At 41.6% G+C, this 22,180-nt stretch overlaps 5 protein-coding genes across 11 annotated transcripts; 2 read left to right on the top strand and 3 right to left on the bottom strand.

Annotated features, from left to right (window-relative positions):
- Nucleotides 1–120: 120 nt before the first annotated feature.
- sostdc1a (sclerostin domain containing 1a) lies at nucleotides 121–2,363 on the bottom strand. 3 transcript variants are annotated; one of them, XM_084670406.1, is made up of 3 exons: nucleotides 1,698–2,363; nucleotides 558–950; nucleotides 121–450 (listed from the first exon to the last, which is right to left on the bottom strand). In XM_084670406.1, the coding sequence occupies exons 1-3, from the start codon at nucleotides 1,897–1,899 to the stop codon at nucleotides 407–409; spliced, it is 639 nt and encodes a 212-aa protein (XP_084526532.1). In that variant the 5' UTR covers nucleotides 1,900–2,363; the 3' UTR covers nucleotides 121–406. The 3 variants fall into 3 exon arrangements, with proteins under 3 accessions (XP_084526532.1, XP_084526540.1, XP_084526528.1); XM_084670414.1 differs by having other exon boundaries at nucleotides 121–950; nucleotides 1,698–1,840; nucleotides 1,990–2,363; XM_084670402.1 differs by having other exon boundaries at nucleotides 121–950.
- Nucleotides 2,364–2,524: 161 nt separating this feature from the next.
- Nucleotides 2,525–5,336, top strand: lrrc72 (leucine rich repeat containing 72). 2 transcript variants are annotated; one of them, XM_084708671.1, is made up of 9 exons: nucleotides 2,525–3,355; nucleotides 3,437–3,510; nucleotides 3,623–3,692; nucleotides 3,799–3,880; nucleotides 3,972–4,085; nucleotides 4,266–4,355; nucleotides 4,679–4,825; nucleotides 4,910–4,940; nucleotides 5,058–5,336. In XM_084708671.1, exons 1-9 carry the CDS (start codon nucleotides 3,338–3,340, stop codon nucleotides 5,230–5,232), a joined length of 801 nt encoding a protein of 266 aa, XP_084564797.1. In that variant the 5' UTR covers nucleotides 2,525–3,337; the 3' UTR covers nucleotides 5,233–5,336. The 2 variants fall into 2 exon arrangements, with proteins under 2 accessions (XP_084564797.1, XP_084564798.1); XM_084708672.1 differs by having other exon boundaries at nucleotides 5,038–5,124.
- Nucleotides 5,337–5,646: 310 nt separating this feature from the next.
- On the bottom strand, nucleotides 5,647–9,864 carry ankmy2a (ankyrin repeat and MYND domain containing 2a). The gene is made up of 10 exons (XM_084708670.1): nucleotides 9,668–9,864; nucleotides 9,245–9,309; nucleotides 8,690–8,828; nucleotides 8,498–8,596; nucleotides 7,921–8,081; nucleotides 7,532–7,746; nucleotides 7,309–7,444; nucleotides 6,780–6,908; nucleotides 6,561–6,690; nucleotides 5,647–6,205 (listed from the first exon to the last, which is right to left on the bottom strand). The coding sequence occupies exons 1-10, from the start codon at nucleotides 9,732–9,734 to the stop codon at nucleotides 6,111–6,113; spliced, it is 1,236 nt and encodes a 411-aa protein (XP_084564796.1). The 5' UTR covers nucleotides 9,735–9,864; the 3' UTR covers nucleotides 5,647–6,110.
- A 273-nt stretch (nucleotides 9,865–10,137) lies between these two features.
- Nucleotides 10,138–11,990, top strand: tspan13a (tetraspanin 13a). The gene is made up of 6 exons (XM_084708673.1): nucleotides 10,138–10,467; nucleotides 10,740–10,907; nucleotides 11,123–11,203; nucleotides 11,350–11,463; nucleotides 11,570–11,680; nucleotides 11,775–11,990. The coding sequence occupies exons 1-6, from the start codon at nucleotides 10,405–10,407 to the stop codon at nucleotides 11,847–11,849; spliced, it is 612 nt and encodes a 203-aa protein (XP_084564799.1). The 5' UTR covers nucleotides 10,138–10,404; the 3' UTR covers nucleotides 11,850–11,990.
- Nucleotides 11,991–12,882: 892 nt separating this feature from the next.
- On the bottom strand, nucleotides 12,883–21,727 carry bag6 (BCL2 associated athanogene 6). Of its 4 annotated transcripts, none has more exons than XM_084708662.1 (25): nucleotides 21,578–21,727; nucleotides 20,927–21,014; nucleotides 20,713–20,830; nucleotides 20,383–20,609; nucleotides 20,231–20,302; nucleotides 20,023–20,145; nucleotides 19,733–19,923; nucleotides 19,516–19,645; nucleotides 19,039–19,242; nucleotides 18,709–18,931; nucleotides 18,144–18,203; nucleotides 17,648–17,988; nucleotides 17,287–17,359; nucleotides 16,861–17,159; nucleotides 16,357–16,666; nucleotides 16,035–16,204; nucleotides 15,825–15,878; nucleotides 15,563–15,665; nucleotides 15,298–15,422; nucleotides 14,938–15,072; nucleotides 14,769–14,825; nucleotides 14,380–14,574; nucleotides 14,101–14,208; nucleotides 13,868–14,014; nucleotides 12,883–13,768 (listed from the first exon to the last, which is right to left on the bottom strand). In XM_084708662.1, the coding sequence occupies exons 2-25, from the start codon at nucleotides 21,005–21,007 to the stop codon at nucleotides 13,673–13,675; spliced, it is 3,642 nt and encodes a 1,213-aa protein (XP_084564788.1). In that variant the 5' UTR covers nucleotides 21,008–21,014; nucleotides 21,578–21,727; the 3' UTR covers nucleotides 12,883–13,672. The 4 variants fall into 4 exon arrangements, with proteins under 4 accessions (XP_084564788.1, XP_084564792.1, XP_084564789.1 ...); XM_084708666.1 differs by having other exon boundaries at nucleotides 18,841–18,931; XM_084708663.1 differs by having other exon boundaries at nucleotides 20,927–21,047; nucleotides 21,578–21,715.
- Between the last annotated feature and the right edge of the window lie 453 nt (nucleotides 21,728–22,180).

Genomic DNA, 22,180 nt, shown 5'->3' with positions numbered 1-22,180 from the left:
AAGTAGCCTCCCTTTTCCTTGATGACAGCTTTGCACATTTGACATTCTGATGTTCAAACATTTTAAAAGAAGACATGAATATCAGTTGAGATATTGTTTTTTAATAATAGATTTGGCTGTTAGAAAATAAGCTAAAGAGTAAGTTAAGGATAGAGATTATCAAGTGATCTTAAACAAAAAGGCACATGTATATCGGGTAACATTTATCAAAATGTTTACACACAAGGGACAAATACGTACACATGCATATTTACACTCTTTATGGAGTAAAGTTAACGGCATCTTAGTGGAATATTACTTTTAATGGTGTCATTTGATGTAAACAATTTACTGTAAAAGTGTGTCGTTATTACAGTATGTCTAAATCTATAATTATAGGCTTAAGGGTTAAATAACTCTCTGTTTCTCAGGCTTGGCAGTCCACCTTCCACTTCTGCTTATTCGAAGGTCCTAACAAGCAAATTACAAGATGATTTATGACCAAAGTCACTGACATATCCCACGTCCCCTATCTTAAGGTTCCACCTCATGCCAGTTATTATTCATCTTACTCTTACCCAGCCTCTTCTTGGTCTTAGACTTCTGCTTATGGAGCTGCTGAGATTCAGACAAGCCAGATTCCTTGTGGCCTGACTCATTGTGCTGTCTGGAGTACCTCATGCACTTGCACGAATTGACCACAGTGATTTTGTAAGTTCTTGTGCTACTGTCCTGGCATTGGAGAAGGATGCGTTGCGTACGTGTTTTGTCATTGACACAGCGCCATTGCTGGCTGTTCCTTCTGCTCCAGAATTTCTTACGGTAGCCACCACCAATCCAGTTGGGCAAGATCTGAGCTGGAAGGCATTCGCCTGCACACACCAGCTCCTTGATGGGGTTGATGCTGGTGCATTGACCATCAGAGATATACTTGGTAGACCTTAGTTCTCTGCATCCCACTTGGTTTTGCTCTACGAGAGAAATATAAGTGATAAAGAGATTCCATATTCATGACAGTTAATTTATTTCTTGTCATTTCTTTCTCTAAATGCAGAACGAGATTAACTCAACCACATTGATTAGTTATGTTTCCCAGGAGTTTTGTGTAAACATACAAGCCTGCATTTTAATTGCTTGTAAAGGAAGTGGTGCATTTTCTTAACATGAAAAGGCTATGATGTCAATGGAGCTGGCTTGATAGTGGGCCTTTGCAACAGATCACACTATTAGTATAGACTGCAACTACTCACACTTTAAGAGCCCATTTAAATAATAATATACTACTCAGTGACAATGCACGCCCTTTTTTATGACAGTCTGGTGAATAAACAGAGAAGCTTTATCAATTATGTTGGAAAAAATCCAAACTGCATTATCACTATCATTATACCCTTCCTGTGTAGATAGGAATACACTTCCATTCAATCCCAAGGAACTGTACAAAAATACTGCCAGGTTTCCTTCTCCCTGCACGCATGGGAAAGCCCAGGATATCTGAATGGTCCTAATTATTTAACTGGTAGCTTTGATGTTCCCTTGTTTTAAAGTAAACTTTCAAATGCAAACAAAAATGATCGTCTTATTCAATTTTGGCAGTAAATTGTTTCTCCATTTCTTATCCACTGCTAGTTGGCCTATTCTATAATGCATAACAGCTTATAACAAATCTGAATTATGCACAGTCGATAATATGAAGGGGCATAAAGGCATTCACTCACCACTTCTTTGTAGCACACCATTTGTCGCGCCTTTCCCTTCAATACGTGCGCGGTTCAAAGACACATTGCTCGAAGTATTCATAACCGGGATGGCCACGAGTGAATATATGTTCTCAGCATCGTTTTTCAACGCTTGGCAACACCTTAGGAGAACACAATATACAAATATCAAACGGCTCGGTTTGCACGAGTTCAAATACATGTTTGCTAGGAATATCTGGAACAAGTTGATCTGTGGCGGGTAAACTAATAATTATCAAATGTCTTCTACTGAGACACTATGACACCTTACCATGACTGGTTTATATAGCCAAGCCTTCTTGTTTTGGCAGCCGCTCAGGTGCATGACTTTGGCGTCTGTTGGTTAAGCATGGGCGTAACTGAATGGGCAACCACGCCCATAGTTTGCTCAGAAGGCTAAAACTGCACACGAGCCAACGTCAACATCTGGAGGGACCTGCCTCCGTTCCCTATATTAGATTGTTATAAATTCAAGGCCGTAGCCATGGAGTCAACATTGGGGGGACGAAATCTGCTGGGGATTCTGAGGGTCCCCCCCTGAAAACGTTTTTTTTTATTAATGTTTATGATAATTTCAGACAGCGTGCGTGGTTGCCTGTCGTAGTGTAGCACATTTACATTGTATTTATATTTTTGTGAGATGTGCCCCGCCCCCCCAATATATATTATGATTACGTACCTGTATACATTGTTATTTTATTATCAAAAGGGTTGATGTCTAACTAGTGACAACAGTGAATTCATAATAGGCCACTTTTACTCGAGATTTATTCTGTTTATTCCGTTTTTAAAGTGGTTGGTCCTGCAAACGTCCTGCACATTCTCTAATATTCTGACCTGTTCTTCACCCACATAGGTTACACATCATGGCCAGGTTGGGCTGATAGGATCAATATCTATCTTTGAAACCCAGATTTGTAAATATATCCCAAAAGACTTCCAAAGGATAGGCCTATTTGTTGATGTTATGAGAGTTTGTGAGCTAATACCCAGGTGTCTACCCTGGACAATTTATATTAACCAATACCTTTATTATCCTAAGGATAAACTATCCTTGTCAATGATTTCACTTGAAATATAATAACCCCTTTACTTCATCTTGATGAAAAAGTAATGGACGCGCCAAAATCCAGTTTTATACTGCCGGACTGCTGTTACTGCACGCCATCTAGTGACAAACCATCCACCGCCAGTCTAATGTATTTTGTTTGTATTATTTTACAAATAACAAATCATGTCCCAAACGCATCGTATGCATGTCACTCACATCCGATTAATACATTTCGTGTCAAATTAAGAATACCCTAGGCTACCTTAAGAGACCACTTAAAGTTGAACCCTTCTGTTCCTCACTCAAAAATGGTGAGGAGAAAAAGAAAAAGGTGCAGTGGTCTTATTTTTTCAAGAGCTGAATAGGCTATCTGGACAAAATGTCGGTCTTCTGGAAACGGCCATTCATTAGATACCCTCTATCCTTTCCAGAGAAAAAAAGAAAACAACTTGATTCAACTAAAGAATTACAGGCTACAGATTTATGTCTGTTGTGAAACAAAAAAAAGCTTAGCTACAGGTGTTATCCTGGCAACAAGCACGCAAGCGGATCTGGCGATCAGGTGGCGATGGATATGTGTGAGGGAGTGCGTTTTTCGATCAAATTTATAAGAAATTTGAATATCATTTGAATACTGCCATAGCAGTAACTTTATTTTCTCTTACAGGTTATCGAGGAAGCCCTCCATATGAATGGAATCAAGAGAGATCGACATGTATGTGAACTTTATCTCGCCAAAAGGTATAGTGCGATTTATAAAAGCCTCTAAATCTGATGCTGTAGCTCACTAAATGTAGACTTCTGAAATGCATTATAAGAGTATAAGTGTAAAAGCAACTTTTCTGCTTAACAGAGGGCTCACAAATATCCCTGACTTATCAGGATTTCAAACTTTGACATGTTTATGGCTGAACAACAACAAGGTATACCCAGTCTACACTGTAATTGATTATTATAGGTCATGCTTTCTTAATAAAAGTCACATATGACAAAAGGAATGTACATCAACGATATATTCTATCCTTTCAGATCAAGGAAATACGCTACAAGGGTCTCAACTGTTGCTTGACAGAACTGTACCTACAAAATAATAACATAACATCCATTTCAGGTAATCATTAGGGAGGGTGCGGTACAAATGTACTTTGTGCAAATAGCCTGCTCATCTTTTAGTATTTATTTACCATCTGTCACTTTAACAGGGGCCATGAGTCATCTATCCTGTCTAAGAGTTCTCCTTTTACACATCAACCAGATGAAAAGGCTTGATGAGACAGTGGCAGAGCTGAGGAACATTCATCATCTTCATACTGTTAGTAAGTAGAATATGACATAAGACTTACAGTACAGATTAATTGAAATCAATGGCCAAAGTGAATATATATATACACACACATTAGAATTATATTTTGTAATGTCACTATCGTTAATTCAGGCAAAAATAAATGTAAATACATAGATTGTAAAAATGTCATAACATTTAAGTTGTTTTGCAGCTTTTTTCCTGAATCCTTTTGCACAAGAGCCTGAATATCGTCAATATGTCCTTCATCACTTGCCATCTGTGCAAATACTTGATCGAAGAGGTAGCCTATGCTAACAAATATCTATACATTTTCTATAAAAAGTTATACTGGTCACTTATTACAATGTAATGCAGTTAATACAGAGCACAAGTCTGAACCTCTTACCTGAATTAAGATATCTGGAATTATTTCTCACCCATCAACATATGGTACCCCATAATGACAAAATATTCAGTATTCAAAAATACCCCCCCCCAGTGCATGTGCAGCACAATAAAGTAGTCATGTTTGGAACTTTGGCATATATTTTACATGCAACAAGTCTTACTAATATACCACAGCCATTGTGCATTTCAGTGTATTTACTTTTTCTTTCCTCAAAGTTGTTAAGCAAGAAGAGAGAAATACGTCATTTCAGTTGTTCAACACAGAGCAATATCGTGTCCTCCAGTCTTTGGCCTTTGGCAGACGTATACACACTCCAGCTGCAAGAGAGACAGGAAGTCATGTTAATGGCTTTCAACTCAAAGGTTTTACTCAGTTTGCTGTCTTTTTCTTTGTTCAAACATTTGTGAATTATATCACACTTTTCATAATTGGACTTTCATTTGCAGGATCGGAAGTTTTGACAAGGCATATTAACAGGTGAGAGACTATACACCATGCAGTATAACACTGTTTCCCCAAATAATGTGATTTAATAAATTAACAAACTCAACATGTGACATTTGTAAAATTGTAGTGTACTGACATTTCACTCAGGCTGAAATGCCCATTTGATGACATCGCAGACCCCAGTGTGCGAAGAGCCATGCAGAGGTCTGTCATGCAATTCTCATCTGTGGACTGGAGGTCCTTTCCTACTGCCCAGCAGAGCCAACTCGGAGAATATACCCAGCCACATATTCCCAACATCCTCAAAATAACATTCAGATGATTCATATCTGTACCTGTTTCATATTATTTATCAACTATACAAGGCAACTTCAATCCAGTAATTTGGAATGTATTAGACATTCTGAATCCACATTATGTTAAACATTCTGGTAATTTAAGTGATTAAATTAATCAGTTGTTTTTTTTTTTATCTAGATTTTTTGGTTGTTAACATGTGTTTAATCATGATTACCACATAGGCAAATATAAACTTGTGTGAAAAAATATAGCACACTAAAATCAAAAGAACACTAAACAATACAGGGTTATTGTTTATTTAAGTCATTAAACACATCTGTAACAAAGCCGTGTGAGTAGGAGGGCTTGCCAATGTATTATGAGGATGTCTTGGTCAAAACATTATACTTTATGCTACTTTACTACAGAAATATGAGCTCTAATCTGGATGTATTGGTATGCAGAATAGGTATTCATAACATACCAGCTAAAGCATCTTAAGGCATAATTGTACTTTGTAGACAACATATAAATTAAATACACTATGTTTTTTCCACTCCTTGCTTAAAATGCTTTCCATTTTGTGGCTACTAAAATCCATTTAGCTTACACAACCATATTCTAAATAGATATTTCACATCAAACAGTATTCAATAAAAAAGTAGAAACTCCACAACCCGTCTTCTTGTGCCAATAATGCTGTGTTGCTTTGGTGACAATGTCAAATATTGGTTAAATAAGGGATTCATCACTCTGTTTTTTGACTTTGCTTGAACTGCTTCTTCAGGTGTGCTAAATAGGTCTTCAAAACAGTCCTCCCTCTGAGATCAACATGGCATTAACTGGAGTATGGGATATCTGGGTATAGGCATTGTGTTTCTGTAGGTGACATCCTCTGGTTTGGAGCTGGCTGTGGTGGCCTCAGAGCTGGGGGTCTGAGGAGGACTCTTCATTATCAGGCTCCACTGAAAGTTCCTGCATGGATCCTGTAGCATCCTCCACAGCTTCACTGTCCTCTGAAAAAATACAACAGCATGAATTAAGATTGATGATAGTACACACCAATGGTAACAAAGTTCTGAAGTTCCAACGCTGATTAAGTAGATAGTATAAATGGGCCAACTGAAGGCAAGCATAATGTTGTCATGTCACACATACAAACAGGTATTATACAGCATTGTGCAGAAGTCTTAGGCACCAAAGAGTTTTTACATGAATATTGTCTAGAGTATTTTGTTTTATTTCACAATGAATGCATTTTTGCTTATCTTTTCAAACTTTAAGTTAATCATAATTGTGCCAAATACTTTTGCACAGTAGTGCAGGTACAATATATTTCTTATGTGAACCAAAGATTGCCATTTTCAATACCTTTACTGCGTTGCTCAATTCGCTTGGCTGACTCTTCCTCATGCTTCTCTCTTTGCTCCTGGAGCTTCTTACAAACCTTCTTATGGGTGAACCAGTGCATTTTCTGACAGGCTTGATCACAGTATATCACCTATTGGATCACCAAAAGCATGCCGGTTTAAAGAAAATGGACCTTAAATAACCTCTGAAATATAATGATTGCATAGTGATGGAAACTACCATTTTGCAGATGGAGCATCTCTTCTCAGCACCTTTCTCTCCACAGGTAGTGCAGAATTCTGCATCCATGAATCCAACTTGTCCTGTGATGGCTTGGGTCAGGACTGATATAGCTGTTGGGTCATTGCCCTGTGGGGCAGAGGGACAGAGGTTATAAGAATGGCTGAATGTAAAAATGTTTTTTTCTCTCCAAAGAGATATCCTAAAAGTAACTTAAAAAGGTGTATATCAGCCTCTCAGCCCTGATCCTCTAAGACCCCCTGCCCTGCATGTTTGAGATGTTTCCCTGCTCCTAGACGCCTGATTCAAATGAAATGAAGGTCAGCAGACGCCTGATATCGTCCCATTCATTTGAATCAGGTGTGTTGGAAGAGGGAAACGTCTTAGAGGGAAACATCTTCAGAGCAGGGGGTCCCTGAGGACCAGGTTGAGAAAGGCTGGTGTAGATGTTTGATTGAAGAGGGAACTTAACTCATGCTTTATTGCTTTCCCTTCAGTTTGAGTGTTTTAGAAAGGATGCTCCACTCACTATTTCCACTGGAGCAATACTTCGGACCAGCTGCTGCAGCAGAGTGGCGTCACAGTAGGGGAACTTGCGGATACATTCTCGAACAAACTTTTCTTGGAACACTGGGAAGCCATCACTCTCCCGACCTTTTAATAAGCTAGGAATAGAAAACAAAATGGTTCACGTATACAATCGTGTTCAGTTAATGTAGAAACATACCGACATACAACAACCAACAAAATACCTTTTGATTAGTCCTTCTAGCTTGTCGTCACGGTCCTTGAGGAAGGAGGCACACTTGCTGAGCACGCAGCTCACAAAGTGCATCTTCATGGCCAGAACCTCATTCATGTCCTGCTGCTTGACACACTTCTCACAGATGAGTTCCATCACCCGCCGACACTTTTCAAGAGCCTCCACTTCTTGGAGCAGCGGGTTTTCTTTCACCAACATTACCATCTAGAAGGGAGGGAGGACCAGTAATCAGAGTGGGTCATGTGATGCTATTTAAACACCTAGTGGGAGTGAGAATCTTTAACCTGATCAATTAAATAGCCAGCCCTATACAGTATCATATTGCACTTGAGGGCTATATTTTCTAAATCATTATCATGTGGAGTTAGATATGGTTACCTTAACAGGGCTGAGGTTGGTGCTCATAATAATCTTGTGGAGTGGTCCTGCCAGTTTGTGAGGAAGTTTAGGTTCTTTTTCCAAACCCTGGACTTTGGTGTAGTAGTCCAGCCTCGCCCGGGAGAAGAAGTTGTTAATCACTGTCACACAGTCATGCTGCCCTGAGAAAAGAACAAACAGAACAACTCTTAATTAAAACATTGATTTATTAACTGTTTTAGCAGTTTATCATTGACATCCTGATGTGTTTAAATCATCAGCATCCTCTTTTTTACATAGCTTGTCCCATTTCATTTAATATCCAGATTCTTGGTCAGTTTTCAAAATGGATCATAGCATTAAGGCTATGACACACCACACTGACTACAACCAGGTTCTGCCAGAGAAATTGTGGTAGTCAGGGAGAACCTTTTCTACAAAGCAAACCAGTTCTCTATAAACGAAAGGTGTTCTGCCTTATCTTGCCAGTGAAAAAATGGCGACGAACCCTGTGATCTTCATGCCAGCTCCTTACCTGTGCCAGAACACAAGGTGCATACATGGTCATATAGGCGGAGCATGCAAGCTACACACATACCGACAAATGCTGCCATCTGAGCAGCTGTCCTCCCGACAGAGTTGACCACATCTGTCTCTGCTCCTGCATCCAACATCATCCATATGATGTCAGTCTTCCCTGAGTAATAAAGGAGGAAGAAAACGATACATTCATATGCTTCAAAATGTGGACCAATTCGGTTGCTTGACCAGATAATTATCACTTAAATACCTGACAGTCCAGCAAACATCAGTGCTGTGTAGCCATGCTCATGTTCATTGCAATTCACGTCAGCACCATGTTGAAGTAGCAGCTTGCACATGTCTGCTTTGCCTTTGTAAGCAGCATGCATGAGGAGGGTCATCCCATACTATAGCAGAGAAAAATACATAGGCTACTAGTATTCAGGAGTTCAAGGACATTGAAGCATAATGGATCATATTCATAAAGTTATAATCAAATTCTATAATCCCTTTACAAAATTCGATGTCAGACGCTAGAACTGCATGTCACACAGATTCTATGAAATGAAATACAAGAAGATAGTGAGTGACAGCCTCCACATTAAGACCAGTGACTCGAGGTTTAAGTACAAAAAATCAAAATGGCTTGCTTATTGAGTCCCAAAAATCTCAATCAGAATAGGCGTAAGAAACTCTATCCTCTAATGGTGGATATTTCCAGCATTAGCTGGAAGCTAAATATCTTCCAACCATACTAGACTACTAAATGTAAAAATACCGACTAGTATAACTACTCGAAAAATAGAAATTATATTGTTACTACCTCATCCAAACAATTGACTCGTACATCCTTGGACCCCAATAATCTCGAGGCTTCTTGAACATTTCCTATAAAGAAAATACATTAATAGCATACGTGCTAGTTTTGATCATGTTCATGGATGGAACATGTTTTCATGTTCACTAACCATGGATTAGCTAGAGCTACCTTCTACAGTAGCTAGCTAGCTACATATTAAATTTATTGTGGCAATTTGCCCATGTTTATAGCTGGCAATTATCACTCATTGTACGCAAAGTAGCTAGACAATTTAGATCTGTTCCGGTGGATCTTATACTTTGAGTAGATACCCAAGTCAACAAACCCAAATATACATGTGCATAATAGCTATCTATAGCTAGCTAGCAAGGCTAACGGTACTAGCTGGATGTGAAATCTAGCACTGCAGGATCAGTAGATACTCACCTGCAGCAATAACTTGGAATAATTCCTTCTCGGTAGAAGACAGATCTCCCTTCTTTGGAGCTGACATTTTCGTAATACGCTATCAAAGAGTGACTGAAGACAATTAAGAACGACTGTCGACTTTATCACAAAACGACACGTTTGATTATCATACTGTTGCCTAAAAGCTACAGCTAAACCACCGTTTACGCTTAGTTGAGGACTATACCATTTGTAAAGTGAAAGAGGGGTGGACATTTGAATAAATAACAATGTATTTAATTTCAATCGATATTTGTTCAAACATTTAACAAAAACAGTGTACATTCGTTCATGTCTTGCAAATAAAATATTCGTAAACACGTAATTAAATATCACCGTCAGTCAAGCACCCCTATTCTTTCCATATTTATTGACAGGTCCACGGAGTTATTTGACAATTTGTCAGTATGAAATAGTGTTTTATCATTCTGGTCTTCAGTGAATAAAAGTCACAAACTCCTCTGAAAATGTGTGATGAAAGTTAAACGCTTTTAGAATAGTTAAGTATATGGCCACGATAGGATGGCATTGTATGGATCATGAGGCAAACGCAAAAAAATATTTCCTATTCGGATCAGCCAATCGGGGTGCGAACCATTTCCTTCTAGAAGTAGATCTACACACCTGTTGCTCCTTGCAGCTGTGTTTGTTGAGAACATTAAGTTGAAGACAATTGATCTGACGTGTAAGGCATTTTGTTTGTAGCAGTGAAGAAAATGGTGTGTGGTGGTTTTGTCTGCATCAAGAATTCCCTCTGCGGTCTCAATATATTGTATGTTGTAAGTAGGCTAATCATTTTTATTATCTGAAGAATTGTTTCAATATCTGGAAGAATAGCATTGTTTGGCACAGCTCACACACAAAGGCAAGACAATTCTGATTCGTCTGGAAAGTCCGACAAATCCGATATGTTTAGATTTCATCCTACACTACAGTAAATTGTGCAGACCTGAATGTCTGACTTGCTTTTTTTATTTTAAAATACAATTCAACGTTATGCATTTATTACTATTTACATATTGACTATGCTCACCGTTTTGGTTCCCCCAAGTTGGTGAGTCTTCTACTGATTGGAGTGGCAGCATGGGGCAAATGGTTTGGCCTAGTGTCTAGTATTCAGGTGGTGGCAGGGGTAATTGGCGTAAGTACCTTCCTGTTGCTGGTCGCCTTTGTAGGACTCTGTGGAGCCCTAAAGCACCATCAGGTCCTGCTCTTCTTTGTATCCTTTGTCGCCAGATGGTATTACATTGAGGATGTCTGTACTGTTACCTAAAATGTACAAGTACACTTTCAATATTATATTCTGATAATGTTCATGGATAATGTATGTTGGTCTGACATTTATTCACAACAAGCCTCTTAAATATGATTATAAACTGTGTAGACTTTGTGCTTCAGGATGTCGGTCCTATGTAAACATCCTTGACTACACAGTACATGATCATCTTGTTCATGGTGTTCATTGTACAGTTCTCTGTGTCTGGGGCATGCCTAGCTCTTAATAAAGACCAGCAGGTATGTGGTTTTAATATTCATAATTTACTATTTAGACATTCAGTGACATTCAATTTTGTATCGTAGGTGATGCTTATGTCTTCCCTTTACATGAATTTCTTGCTGGATGTTGTTTTTCTTAAAGACCCCATTTTCTCCATTTGCAGGACCACCTACTGGAGGTGGGATGGAACAATTCTGTGTCCACTCAGGGAGATGTAGAGAAGAACCTGGACTGCTGTGGCTTCTCCAACGTCCCTGTTAATGAAACATGTGCTGCTGTAAAACATACTTCTACAATCCATAACAACTTAACCATGATACACAGTCCATCTTAAACAAGGCATTTCTGAAACTGTCATTGTCTTTTACTTCCTTACTCTACAGGATTGTGTCCACAACCAATCGTGCAAACCCTGTGGTGACATCATCCAGCAACATGCTCAAGATGTTTTACACTTTGTGGGTGGGATAGGACTTTTTTTCAGTTTTACAGAGGTTAGTAAATACTATAACACAAATCAGACATTGCCACATTGCAGTGAGACTTATCACTTAAGCAGCATATTTTTGTTTTTAAATCTCATTTCAGGTCTTGGGGTTATGTCTAACCCACAGATATAGGAATCTGAAGGATCCTCGATCACACCCCGGTGCTTTTCTGTAACCTTTCCTACTCCCAACCCAACATTGCACTGTTACGGCATTCATTCATTATATTGAAATGTTCTTGTCATTGTGAATGTAATGTCTATGTATTAATAATGTCAGTGATCAAGATTAATTATAAATTAGCCTTATGATGTAATCTTGGTGTTTTCCTTGAAAAAGCTAACTCTTGACATTTTAATTTGACATTGAGTGGTATTGACACACCAACTTAGCACACCATATGCAAACAGAGGCAGAACCGTATTTCCTGGTCAGTTGTTTCCGAACCTTACACTGTCTTGGCACACATCTGACAGTGCTTTGTTTCAGAATACAGGATGTGGAATATTAAATATCCCAATCATGGAGATTCTGCAAGTCTGTCAAAGTTGAGGCACTGTTGATGCCTACAATGCACAGTAATTGTGCAATCAAGTGTTGCTTTCAGAAGTGTTGTATGACACAGTACAGTATCAGTTGATACACAAGCCATGCCCATGTTCCTGCAATTCAAACCGGATTCTGACCAGGAACTGTTCTCCCTCAGAATAATTCTGCCAAACTTGTTCACCCAGCCCCTTTTTGCTACAGAATCAATGAACCATTAAAGAATGTCCATCAGAGAACTTAAGACAATTTTTTTGTCTTACATGTTCTGTTTAGAACCTAAAGAAACACCTTATTTAGATATGAACATGTTATTTTTATTATAAAGCTACCAGTTATAAAGTTGAGAATTTTACACAAGGGATCTGTTTTCAACATGTACTACTTGAGTATGGCTACTGTATACACTGACTTTGCGATGTGTGATCAGTATCAATTGGCTTATTCTTTGTACTGAGGGTACGCTTTAGATGTGATTACATATACAGAAGAAAATGTGTTGAAACAAAATGTTCAAATTCTGAAATTGCCATGATGTATTAGAGTACAAACTCTACATAACCAGCTCTAAGCGGTGATGATTGTGGGGGAGCTAGACAAAGTGGAGACTAACATGACAGGTAAGGAATGCATCAAAACAAAAATCTCTTCCTCCTTTCAACTACCATCCGGAAATAATTATTTAATTTACTGAAAAGGTGAAGATATATATTACAAGATAGCTTGAAATATTAGATTGTTTGATCATAAGTTGCTTTAAGTGTTAGTAATAGTATTAAAAATGTCATCAAAAACATTGTAACACCACTCCTGATTACATTGATTTTGGCATCAGTAAATCAATCTTGAACAGTTTCACAAAAGCCTACCCTCTGCTGAAACTGAACGTCAGACAGACCAGCTTTCATTCTCATGAAAGTCGTATCTTATGTTAACAGCAAATCACTGACATGTCCTGATAGTTAGGCTACTACATATCAGCCTCTTTGCTCCATATCTCACAAAGTACTCCAGTACACCTGTAATTAGTGCTTTATTAAGCACACAACACATCTACTAAACAGCAGTTTCACCCGATCAAAGTAAACTCTTTAAATAAAACATTTAGATCACAAGAGAACAGCAAAAACACTGAAAACAAAAGATTGAGTCAAAATGTATGTGTGGGTGTATAATGTCTGCTCAAATATGGACACTGTTTTTAACAAATGGGAAAGGCAAAATTACAGAACAAAGCAAAACAATAAATATAAATGTGGGTGAGGGGGTGATGATAATGATAGAAGGTTGGAGGGATTTAGTCAAACAAGATGTTACTCTTTATTCCTAAAAAGTTATGAGGATAATTTGGTAGACATGAAACTGCAAGACATTGAGATACAGACTCAAAAACAGATGGCAGCATGTACATAGGTTGATAATTGTTGGTTCCAATAAACCCTTAAGGTAAAATTAGGAATCTGATGAGAAGGCTCTGTGTGCGTTGGGGAACTGTTGATGGGTGAAGTCAGGGTCTTCCCTCACGCGCTTCTTAATGTCGGCCTTCACCTGGACAAGGACAAATTTGGTGTTGAGATCATTCACTCAACACGAGCAATCAGTAACAATCAGCCTTAGCGCACTACACGTGATCATCACTGGATGTACCTGTTCTGCATAGGCTTCCTGGAGCTCCTCGTTCTCCAGCTCCTCCTGTAGGGTGTCTGAAGGAGTGACTGGTTTGACTCCTGCCGTCTTCGCTGCCCGACTGACAGCATCAGAGAGGGAGAGGAGGGCCCCATCCCCTTGTCCCGTCTGAAATGTATCCAGTCAAGACATAAACACAATTTCCAATACCCACTACATGGTTCGTGGCTCAAAGTTCACCGTATCAGCTTTACCTTTCTGCGTTTGGCTGGCATTCCATGCAAATAGGCGTCTGACATGGGCGGCTGGGTCTTCATCTTCCTCTGGGTGATAAGGTCATGTCTGATGATGGGCACCCACTCCTGAGATGCAGACACAGGACCATAATATAAATCAACTGGCCTTATGTGAAGAGATACCCACTGAATTGCTGCACTGAACTGGCATATACTGATTACAGGGAGCAACAGGATTGTGAATACATGGATATTGAAAACGTAAACAGCATATGGACAGAGAAAATGTGTTCTTACAGGAGGAACAGTCACTGCCCAGGCCTCAGAATCTCGAACAGGCTCCTCATCAACTGCCTCTGCCGCCATGGTGCTACGCATTGGGACGGAACCCTTGGTTGGTCCGCTTTCTCTTGCCGACGCCCTTGTATCCCACGACGATGACATGGCTTCCTCAGCTGTGGTGGCGGGGACTGGGGAGAGGGTGTCCTCCATCTTCAGTTAAGAGAGAGGGTACATTTAATAGAACTGAAGGCCAAAGGGAAAAGTATGTGTCATTTGTGTATAACTAAACTCTACAATCTCAAGCCTTGACCATTGTGGCTTCATAAAAAAATAACAAATAAAAAAACGTTTTGAAGTCTAGTCACACTAGCATTTGATTTTGGTGTACAAAAAACAAGACCAACTTTAATGTTCTTGTCTTGTTCTGGCTCATGTGCTCCACATGCAGTCGGCTCCTCCCTCTGTAAAACAATATCATACTGCGTTATATTAGTATCAATGTGTGGTGTCGTGAAACGCGCCCTTGTGTTGCATCGATGCAAGATATATGGTAGTGTAGTGTGTGGGTGTTACCGGAGTGTGGACCACATAATGCAGGATCTGGTCCTCTGTGATAGGCATATGCTCCAGAATAACCTGAAGCCTCATGGTCATCATACTAGTCATCCAGTTCACCAGGCTGGGACTCATGTCAGCGGACATCCTCCTCTGAAACAGCAGAATAAACAATCACAATCATTTTTCTATGTATTCCTCCTAATCAACTGGATCATATATGGATCATTGAATTCAACCTTATTCTTAACTCATTCACAATATAAAAGACAGTCGATGACGCTTGGGAGTGGTGATCATCGATCGACGGGTACGTAAAAGCAGTTGAGTGTAAGTCATTTGAAAAATGTAGTGTAGTATCTGTATGTGTGTACTGACTATGCGGTGGTTGATGACCGTAGTTAGAGCGCTCTGCTCTCCCCTCAGACAGTACAGGTTGAGTGCCAGACACTCAAACAAACCCTGGTTACACATCTGTAGCAGATGAGGCCCAAACGACTGGTCTGTCAGGACACAACAGAAACACAGATGCTCACACTCTCCCTCTCACACATACACACAATAACAAATCAAACAAGCTAATTAGCACGTATAGCTAGTTCACATACAAATGAGGTAAGGCTATACTCTGTCATGAGGTCACCTGTGCAGCGGAGTATGTGTGTGGCGATGCGAGAGAGCTGCTGCCGGAAGAAGGACATGTTGGTCTGCGTGACATCAACACCTTCCAACACTGCCACTGAGGACTGAGAGAGCAAAAATATGAGGCTTCTTGATGGTTCTTGAATATTTATACTTATATATTTGTTTTGGAAATTACTTTGTCCTGGAGTTGTGGTTTACAACAGTAGTTTGTAGAGTGGAATGAATGTTCCATAGGTCCTGTCGGATCCTGCAGTACTTACAAAGCTTTCCGTGATAGTCTCCTCAAGTTCATTGACAAGGTCTTCAGCAGCAGCCTTGGGTCAAGTGACAAACGGAAAATGAAAGCAAGCCAGAGACAGTAAGAAAGAGAGCAAATACGTACATTATTATAAAAAATGCTAGTGATCATAAAAATATGTAGGAGGGGAGTAAGGACTGAAGAGAGTGGACCTCGCCAGTATTATACTGACAGTTATGTTCTGGTCGGTGGGCTCTCTGCCATTGAGGTAGTTCTGGGTGAAGAACTGAGACAGCTGGGGCCGGATACGACTCAAAGGCTGGTGCTGGCCGTGCAGCAGAAGCACCAGGTCAGACATGGAGAAGGTCTGACATACCAATGTCAGCAGCTCCCCAAAGAAACCTGGGAGAGGGAAAGTGAGAGCGAACAAGGATAGAGACGGCGAGAGAGTTAGTATAATTACATGGGCACTGCATATTTATGTAAATGTCATTAATTGTGATGTAATGGAGAGTCCGGCCAAAAAAGATGGGTTTAAAATAAAATGGGTTTACCATTGGGCTCGTCTGGACTAATGAAGATGTTGGTGGTATGGGAGAGTCTCTGCATGAACTGGGCAATGCTTTCTGTGCCGCTCTGGGCCTGGCCGAGGGAGCCCATCATAGTGGAAAGGACCCCCTGAACAATGCCAGTGAACAGCTCCGGATTAAGGTTCTCCCCAGCCAGGCCGCTAGTCCCATTCCCTGAGGGAGGGTTGGGGGCGGGGCCCTGGGGGGCGGGGCCCTGAGAAGTGCCTCCAGCAGGAGGAGCTGTGGGTGTTGCAGGGAAGGTAGGGGAAGGGCCTTGGAAACCTGGCTGGGAGGCCTGGGAGAAAGATGTAAGGACCACACAGCAAATGAGTTAGTTTGGGTTTCAAGTTACACACCCTACAACAGTGGCGGGACCAAATGAAATGGTTATTTGAACTAAAACTCAATCTACAATCTACAAATTATATTCCCTCATGGTTACACTCACAGCCATGCTTAGAAACCCCAATTTGAGATTGGCCCACCAACCTGCTGCATGAAGTCAGACACTCCTTGGATGAAGGCAGGCACCCCAGGCATGGTCACAGTGATGGAGGGGGCACCCCCAGAACCCATGGCCTCAGCACTGCCGCCCACTCCACTCAGGAGGGAGCTCAGCAGCTGGCCCAGGTCAGGAGGGATACCTTGGGGCTGGGTAGGGGTGGTTTCTGGCTGACCTGGGGCAGCAGCAGTACCAGGAGGTGGGGCTGTATTGGGCATGGGGCCAGAAGGAGAGAAGGAAGAAGAGCTGAAGGTGTGTGAAGAGGAGGAGGTGGCGGTCTGTCCAGCTGTAAAGAGAAACAATGGAGAATGAACATTGCTTTAAAAAGGCATTCATACTAAGGCTTTATTGGTAATAAAATAAATTCAGGGCTACACCGTGTTTATTGTAGTGCTAAACCTTTAGATTGTTACCTGTCTGGCTTGGCATGAGAAGCTGTCCCACCATCCCACTAATCATTTGATTGAGGGCAGCAGGAGGGAAGGGCTGGAGATAAAGGTATGGACAAAGTTTTACTTTCTTAAAAGAAAACCTTTTTTTTTTGTGATGCGACATATTTTCACTTATAAAATCCCATGATCATCCTGGAAAGGTCTGAGGATTAAAAGGAGGATGGGGTCAGATCCCATCTCTCCCAGTAAAGTTTTCTTAACTTAAGTCAAATTCTATAGCTATGATGCGGCTCTCAGCCATTTCACACGTCAGTTGAGGTTGAAGCTGAAATAGAAAGTTAGACAAAAAAACAGTATGTATCTCTACAAATAGAACGCTTACTTGTCCTGGCTGCTGGCCTGGCATGGGCGCTCTTAAATTTGTGCCAATGTTAGCAGTAGGCCCCCTGGTGGTGAACGCGGGAGCTGCCATCATGCCTGGAGCAAAAGCTGGACGTGTAAAGACCACCCTGGCCTGGGAGGCATTGGGGGGTGGAGGAGGTGGAGCGGTGGGGGTTGTTGTAGGGGTGTTGGGGCCAGAGGGGGTGGCAGAAGAGGTGGCGGTAGAGCCGGAACCAGAAGGGGTGGGCTGGGCAGTTGGCACGGCACCAGCGGTTGCCATAGCAGCAGCATACTGGCCCATCTGCTGCATGATGGAACGCATGAAGTCTGGGGGGAGGGCACCTGGAGGTAAAGGCGAGAGATTACCTTTAGTTTTGTAAGGAGACCAGGGCCATTACCGGCTATAACTAGCCAGTCACATGTTGTAGTGAAAGTCTTTCCATCCACAGCTGTTAAGTCACCAGAAAGTAGACATGACTATGTTGAGAAATCCTCACCAGCCTGCCCCATACCGGCTGGGTTCTGCAGTCCTGCTGCCTGAGGGTTACTGCCACCGTCTGCACAAAAAGAACAAGACACATTTCAGCATGAACCGTTTTGGACAGTATCGCTTTCTTTGCACTGATAAAACAAAAAATACGAAGTACTGTTCAAACGTGTCTCTTTGACTAGTTCCGGTCATGCCCATTTCAAGACCAAATCAGCTTTTCTGACATGACAAAATCATTGACATGCAACACAGGCTATGCCAACACTTGAATGGGTCTCGCTCTCTCCTTCACCCCCTCTCTCTCTTTACCCCCCCCCCCCCCCGTGTACAAAATGGGTCTCGCTCTCTCCTTCACCCCCTCTCTCTCTTTACCCCCCCCCCCGTGTACAAAATGGGTCTCGCTCTCTCTTTCAACCCCCCCCCTCTCTTTACCCCCCCCCCCCCCCAGTGTATGTGTACAAAATGGGTCTCGCTCTCTCCTTTACCACCTCTCACTCTTTACCCCCCCCCCCCCCCCCCCCCCCCAGTGTACGTGTAGCATTCCATCAGTTGGGGGGAAGTGGACAACACACCGTCCGCGTTCATCTGCATCATGACCACCGGTACTGCCTGGTGGCTGATCCTGATGACCCGTGGGCCAGGCTGACCCTGGCCTGCCTGCTGATTATACAGGGGAGGCTGTGAGGGGAAGGTCTGTCCCTGACCTGCCTGTTCCGACTGGCTGGTGGGTTGAGCCTGTCCCTCGCTGGCTGGCCTTCCATTGGCTGCCATGGTTACTGTGGCTCCCAAGTTCATCTGCGGGCCATTTTGATATTGCTGAGTAAACACTTGAAGCAAATGAAGCTGAATAGCATGCTATGTGGACATTGGTGTCACAATGTCCACAGCTCTGTATAACTTACATGTAGTGGGATGTGTTGGTGGTTCACAGCTCCTGGAAGTATGACTGGAGAGGTGTAGTGGGACATGGACCGAACTACGTGCAGGTGACGGGGGGTAGGGCTGAGGAGGTTGCAGCGAAGGTCACTCAAAGCAACCAGGGCATTTCCCAGGAGGCGCAGGGACTCCCCCACTAGGTTCAGAATGCGCTGGTCCTCTTCTCTCTCCTGTGTTATAATAAACAGAATGCGTAGGTCGTCTTCTCTCTCCTGTGCTCTATCTCCAGTGTAATAATAAACATGTTATCAAATTTCTATTTGATATCTTACTTCATGAGAAAATGTACAATGAATTGAATGGAACAAAGAACACTTCATGAGCAAAATGCATTTTCCACCCATTGCACCATTGAACCGTTTGTGAAAACGGCATCCCTACTTCTTGGTATATGCTAGCTGTGTAGACAACTTTGGCAGTATGTATGAAAGAGGTGGGCTTACGGTGTTGGCATATTCTGTGGTGGTGGCAGTCTCCAAGATGGAATGGGCTCTCTGGATGAACGGCTGTAGCCTCTCCTCCACCCTCCTTAGCTCCGACAAGATCTCCACAAGCTCTACTGGGCTGGGGTGACTGGGGGGAAATAATATCAAATTAAAAATCCCTCTAAAAAATGACCGTCTGTAAGAATGAAAACCACCAATGGGATTCTTTACTCACTTTGGACCAGTTGGGGGCAGCGGCCCCTCAGTCTGAGTCGAAGAGGAAGATGGAGGGGGGTCAGATGGAAGAGGGGAGGTGTCCATGGGCTGGGTGGAGGGAGAGGGAGTAGAGGTGGAGGAGGAGGGCGGTGGAGCAGCAGCAGAATCGGCAGCTGACGCCGGTTGAGATGAATTGTCACTTGCCTGTCCCTAAAATGAGACATTGTGGCAAAGGAAAAGATTTTGCTCAATACACATTGGCATAAGGTGTTGTGGTTTGGTGGTATAGTCTGTAAGGTAGTGCCAAACCTCCATTCTTTGGATCAGCGCATTAGTGTCCCTCAGGAGATTTTCTGCCAATAAAAGCCTTAGTCTGGGCTCACTCTGCACGGATTGGTCCATATCGATGTGTACATTCATAGATCCATTGTTCTATGATTGTGAAACAAGGAACACGTAAATTCATTGTTTAATATAATAAACAAAAAAATACTAAATAAATCACAGTAGTTCTTACCCCAGTGCTGGTTGTGACTCTAGCATTCCTAGCATTTTCACCCAGGCCTGGAATCATCTGCTGGACTGACATCTAGAATGCAAAAGTTGGAGGCTTTGTATAAGCAATACCCATCTATACCAGGTACACAGCAGCATCAGAACTAGCTTCACCTGTATCTGTTGAGGATCCATTAGGTTCACCGGGAGGTTGAAGGTTCCCAGCATGACATAACTGTTGGCATTGCGGTCATGTGGAGGCACTTGGGAGGATCCCTGGGAGGTGGTGGAGTTGGGGGATGACAGACCAGCGTCAGTTGATCCTGAGCTGCCCCCTGAGCCTGGCTGGGAGGGTGGAGGGGGGGCCCGTTCAACCAGGTGGATCACTTTGTCACCCACATCTGTTAGAGAAAAATAGGGACAGTTAGTTATGTGTCATCAGTCAAGAGTGTACTTGAAGCCTAGAGCCCTGTTTTAACAGAAACCTTAACATTCGATACGTACTGTACTCTGTAAGTGTCCTCTCATCTTGTAGAACTCTACCCTGGTAGATCAGCCTCTGTTTATCCACAGGAATTCCCACTGAAGGTGCTATGTGCTCCTTGAAGTCTTTGACAGTCAACTGAATAAAATGAATAGTTAGGTCAGTTAAAATGGCTTATCGCTGAGGACTGCTATTTAAAGAGGAAAATTACAATACAAAATAGGGGAAACTTACCTGGCTACCAACAGTATAACTTCTGCTCTGGGAATCCAAGGTTTTGACTGTCACCTCTATATCAACATTTGATTCCTCCATTGTTCTTCTTCGTTACAGAAACAGAATACAAAAAGAAATACTGTCCAAGATCGTATAGTAATTAAAGATCAGAGTAGTCAAGTGTTCAAATATTATTTGTAGTGAAGTAATAGAAATGGCTGCCCGAAGAGGTCTAATCGACGTTATCCTGTTTCCAGCCAGTCAACAGAAACATACAGTTCTGTATTAGCTAGCTAGCTAGCGAGGCTACAGTTAGCTAACCACCTGCCTGGCAAGAAAGACAAGGCCTGGTTGGTACGTAACGTTAGACAGAAACTGAAAAACATTCATTTAAAAAAATGAAGGCAAAAGTAACGACGGCACCCAAACACACAAAAAAATACAAATGTTGCGGTTACACGGTATATAGTCTAATCACTGATCAGTGGTCAAAATAACGATATTATGATAACTCAAGCTGAAGAGAAAACATTCCACCATATTTTAGCAAGCTTGTAGGTAGCTACTGTAGCTAGCCTAGCTAACTTTAGATTATCTATCGAAGGCTATATATTAGTACTAACTTGCCAGCCGTATTATCATTAACCACCAACGTTAGATATGTCCTACCTGTCGGTATTATTAAAATGCGTGAGTGTATATACTGACACAGTCGTGTAACACTTAAAACTACTGCAATGTTATCCTCAAAGCAACTGAAGCTTAGTGATGATCATGGGTGATTCGTGAAAGATTCGTTTTTTATGACATGGGAGTCATGATTCACCCTCCGAATGAGTGATTCATTCATGTACTTACTTCTTACCAGTGGTTGGCTCGTGAACGAACGAGCTTGGACAAATCGTTCAAAGGAGTCGTGAATGACCAGTTAAGGTTGCGTTCCAAATCCCATCCATTCAATATTTTCAACTCAGTGTGGTTTCTTCGAACTATTGGACGTTGTGGGATCAATGAAGAATTTGGATAGGCTATTATAAAAGTCTTCCTTATGACATATTGTCTTTCTGAAAGTGAGGAACTGGTAATGTAATACATATGTCATCTTGAACCAAATGCATACAATAGCCAAGGTTGTTAGACTTTTTTTTCTCCCTCTATGAAAATAAAACTACAGTTTCTGCGATAATGTAGTGCCAAATTGTTGAATAAAGACTATTGGATTGCATGATGAGGACTGACCAGATTTACGATATGATTATTACTTTTAATGTA

Source organism: Hypomesus nipponensis, chromosome 2 (genome assembly GCF_054491055.1).
Source record: "Hypomesus nipponensis isolate SF chromosome 2, ASM5449105v1, whole genome shotgun sequence".
NCBI classification, from domain to species: domain Eukaryota; kingdom Metazoa; phylum Chordata; class Actinopteri; order Osmeriformes; family Osmeridae; genus Hypomesus; species Hypomesus nipponensis.
The sequence above is the reverse complement of the archived record's forward strand: the minus strand, read 5'-3'. Positions and strand labels throughout refer to the sequence as shown.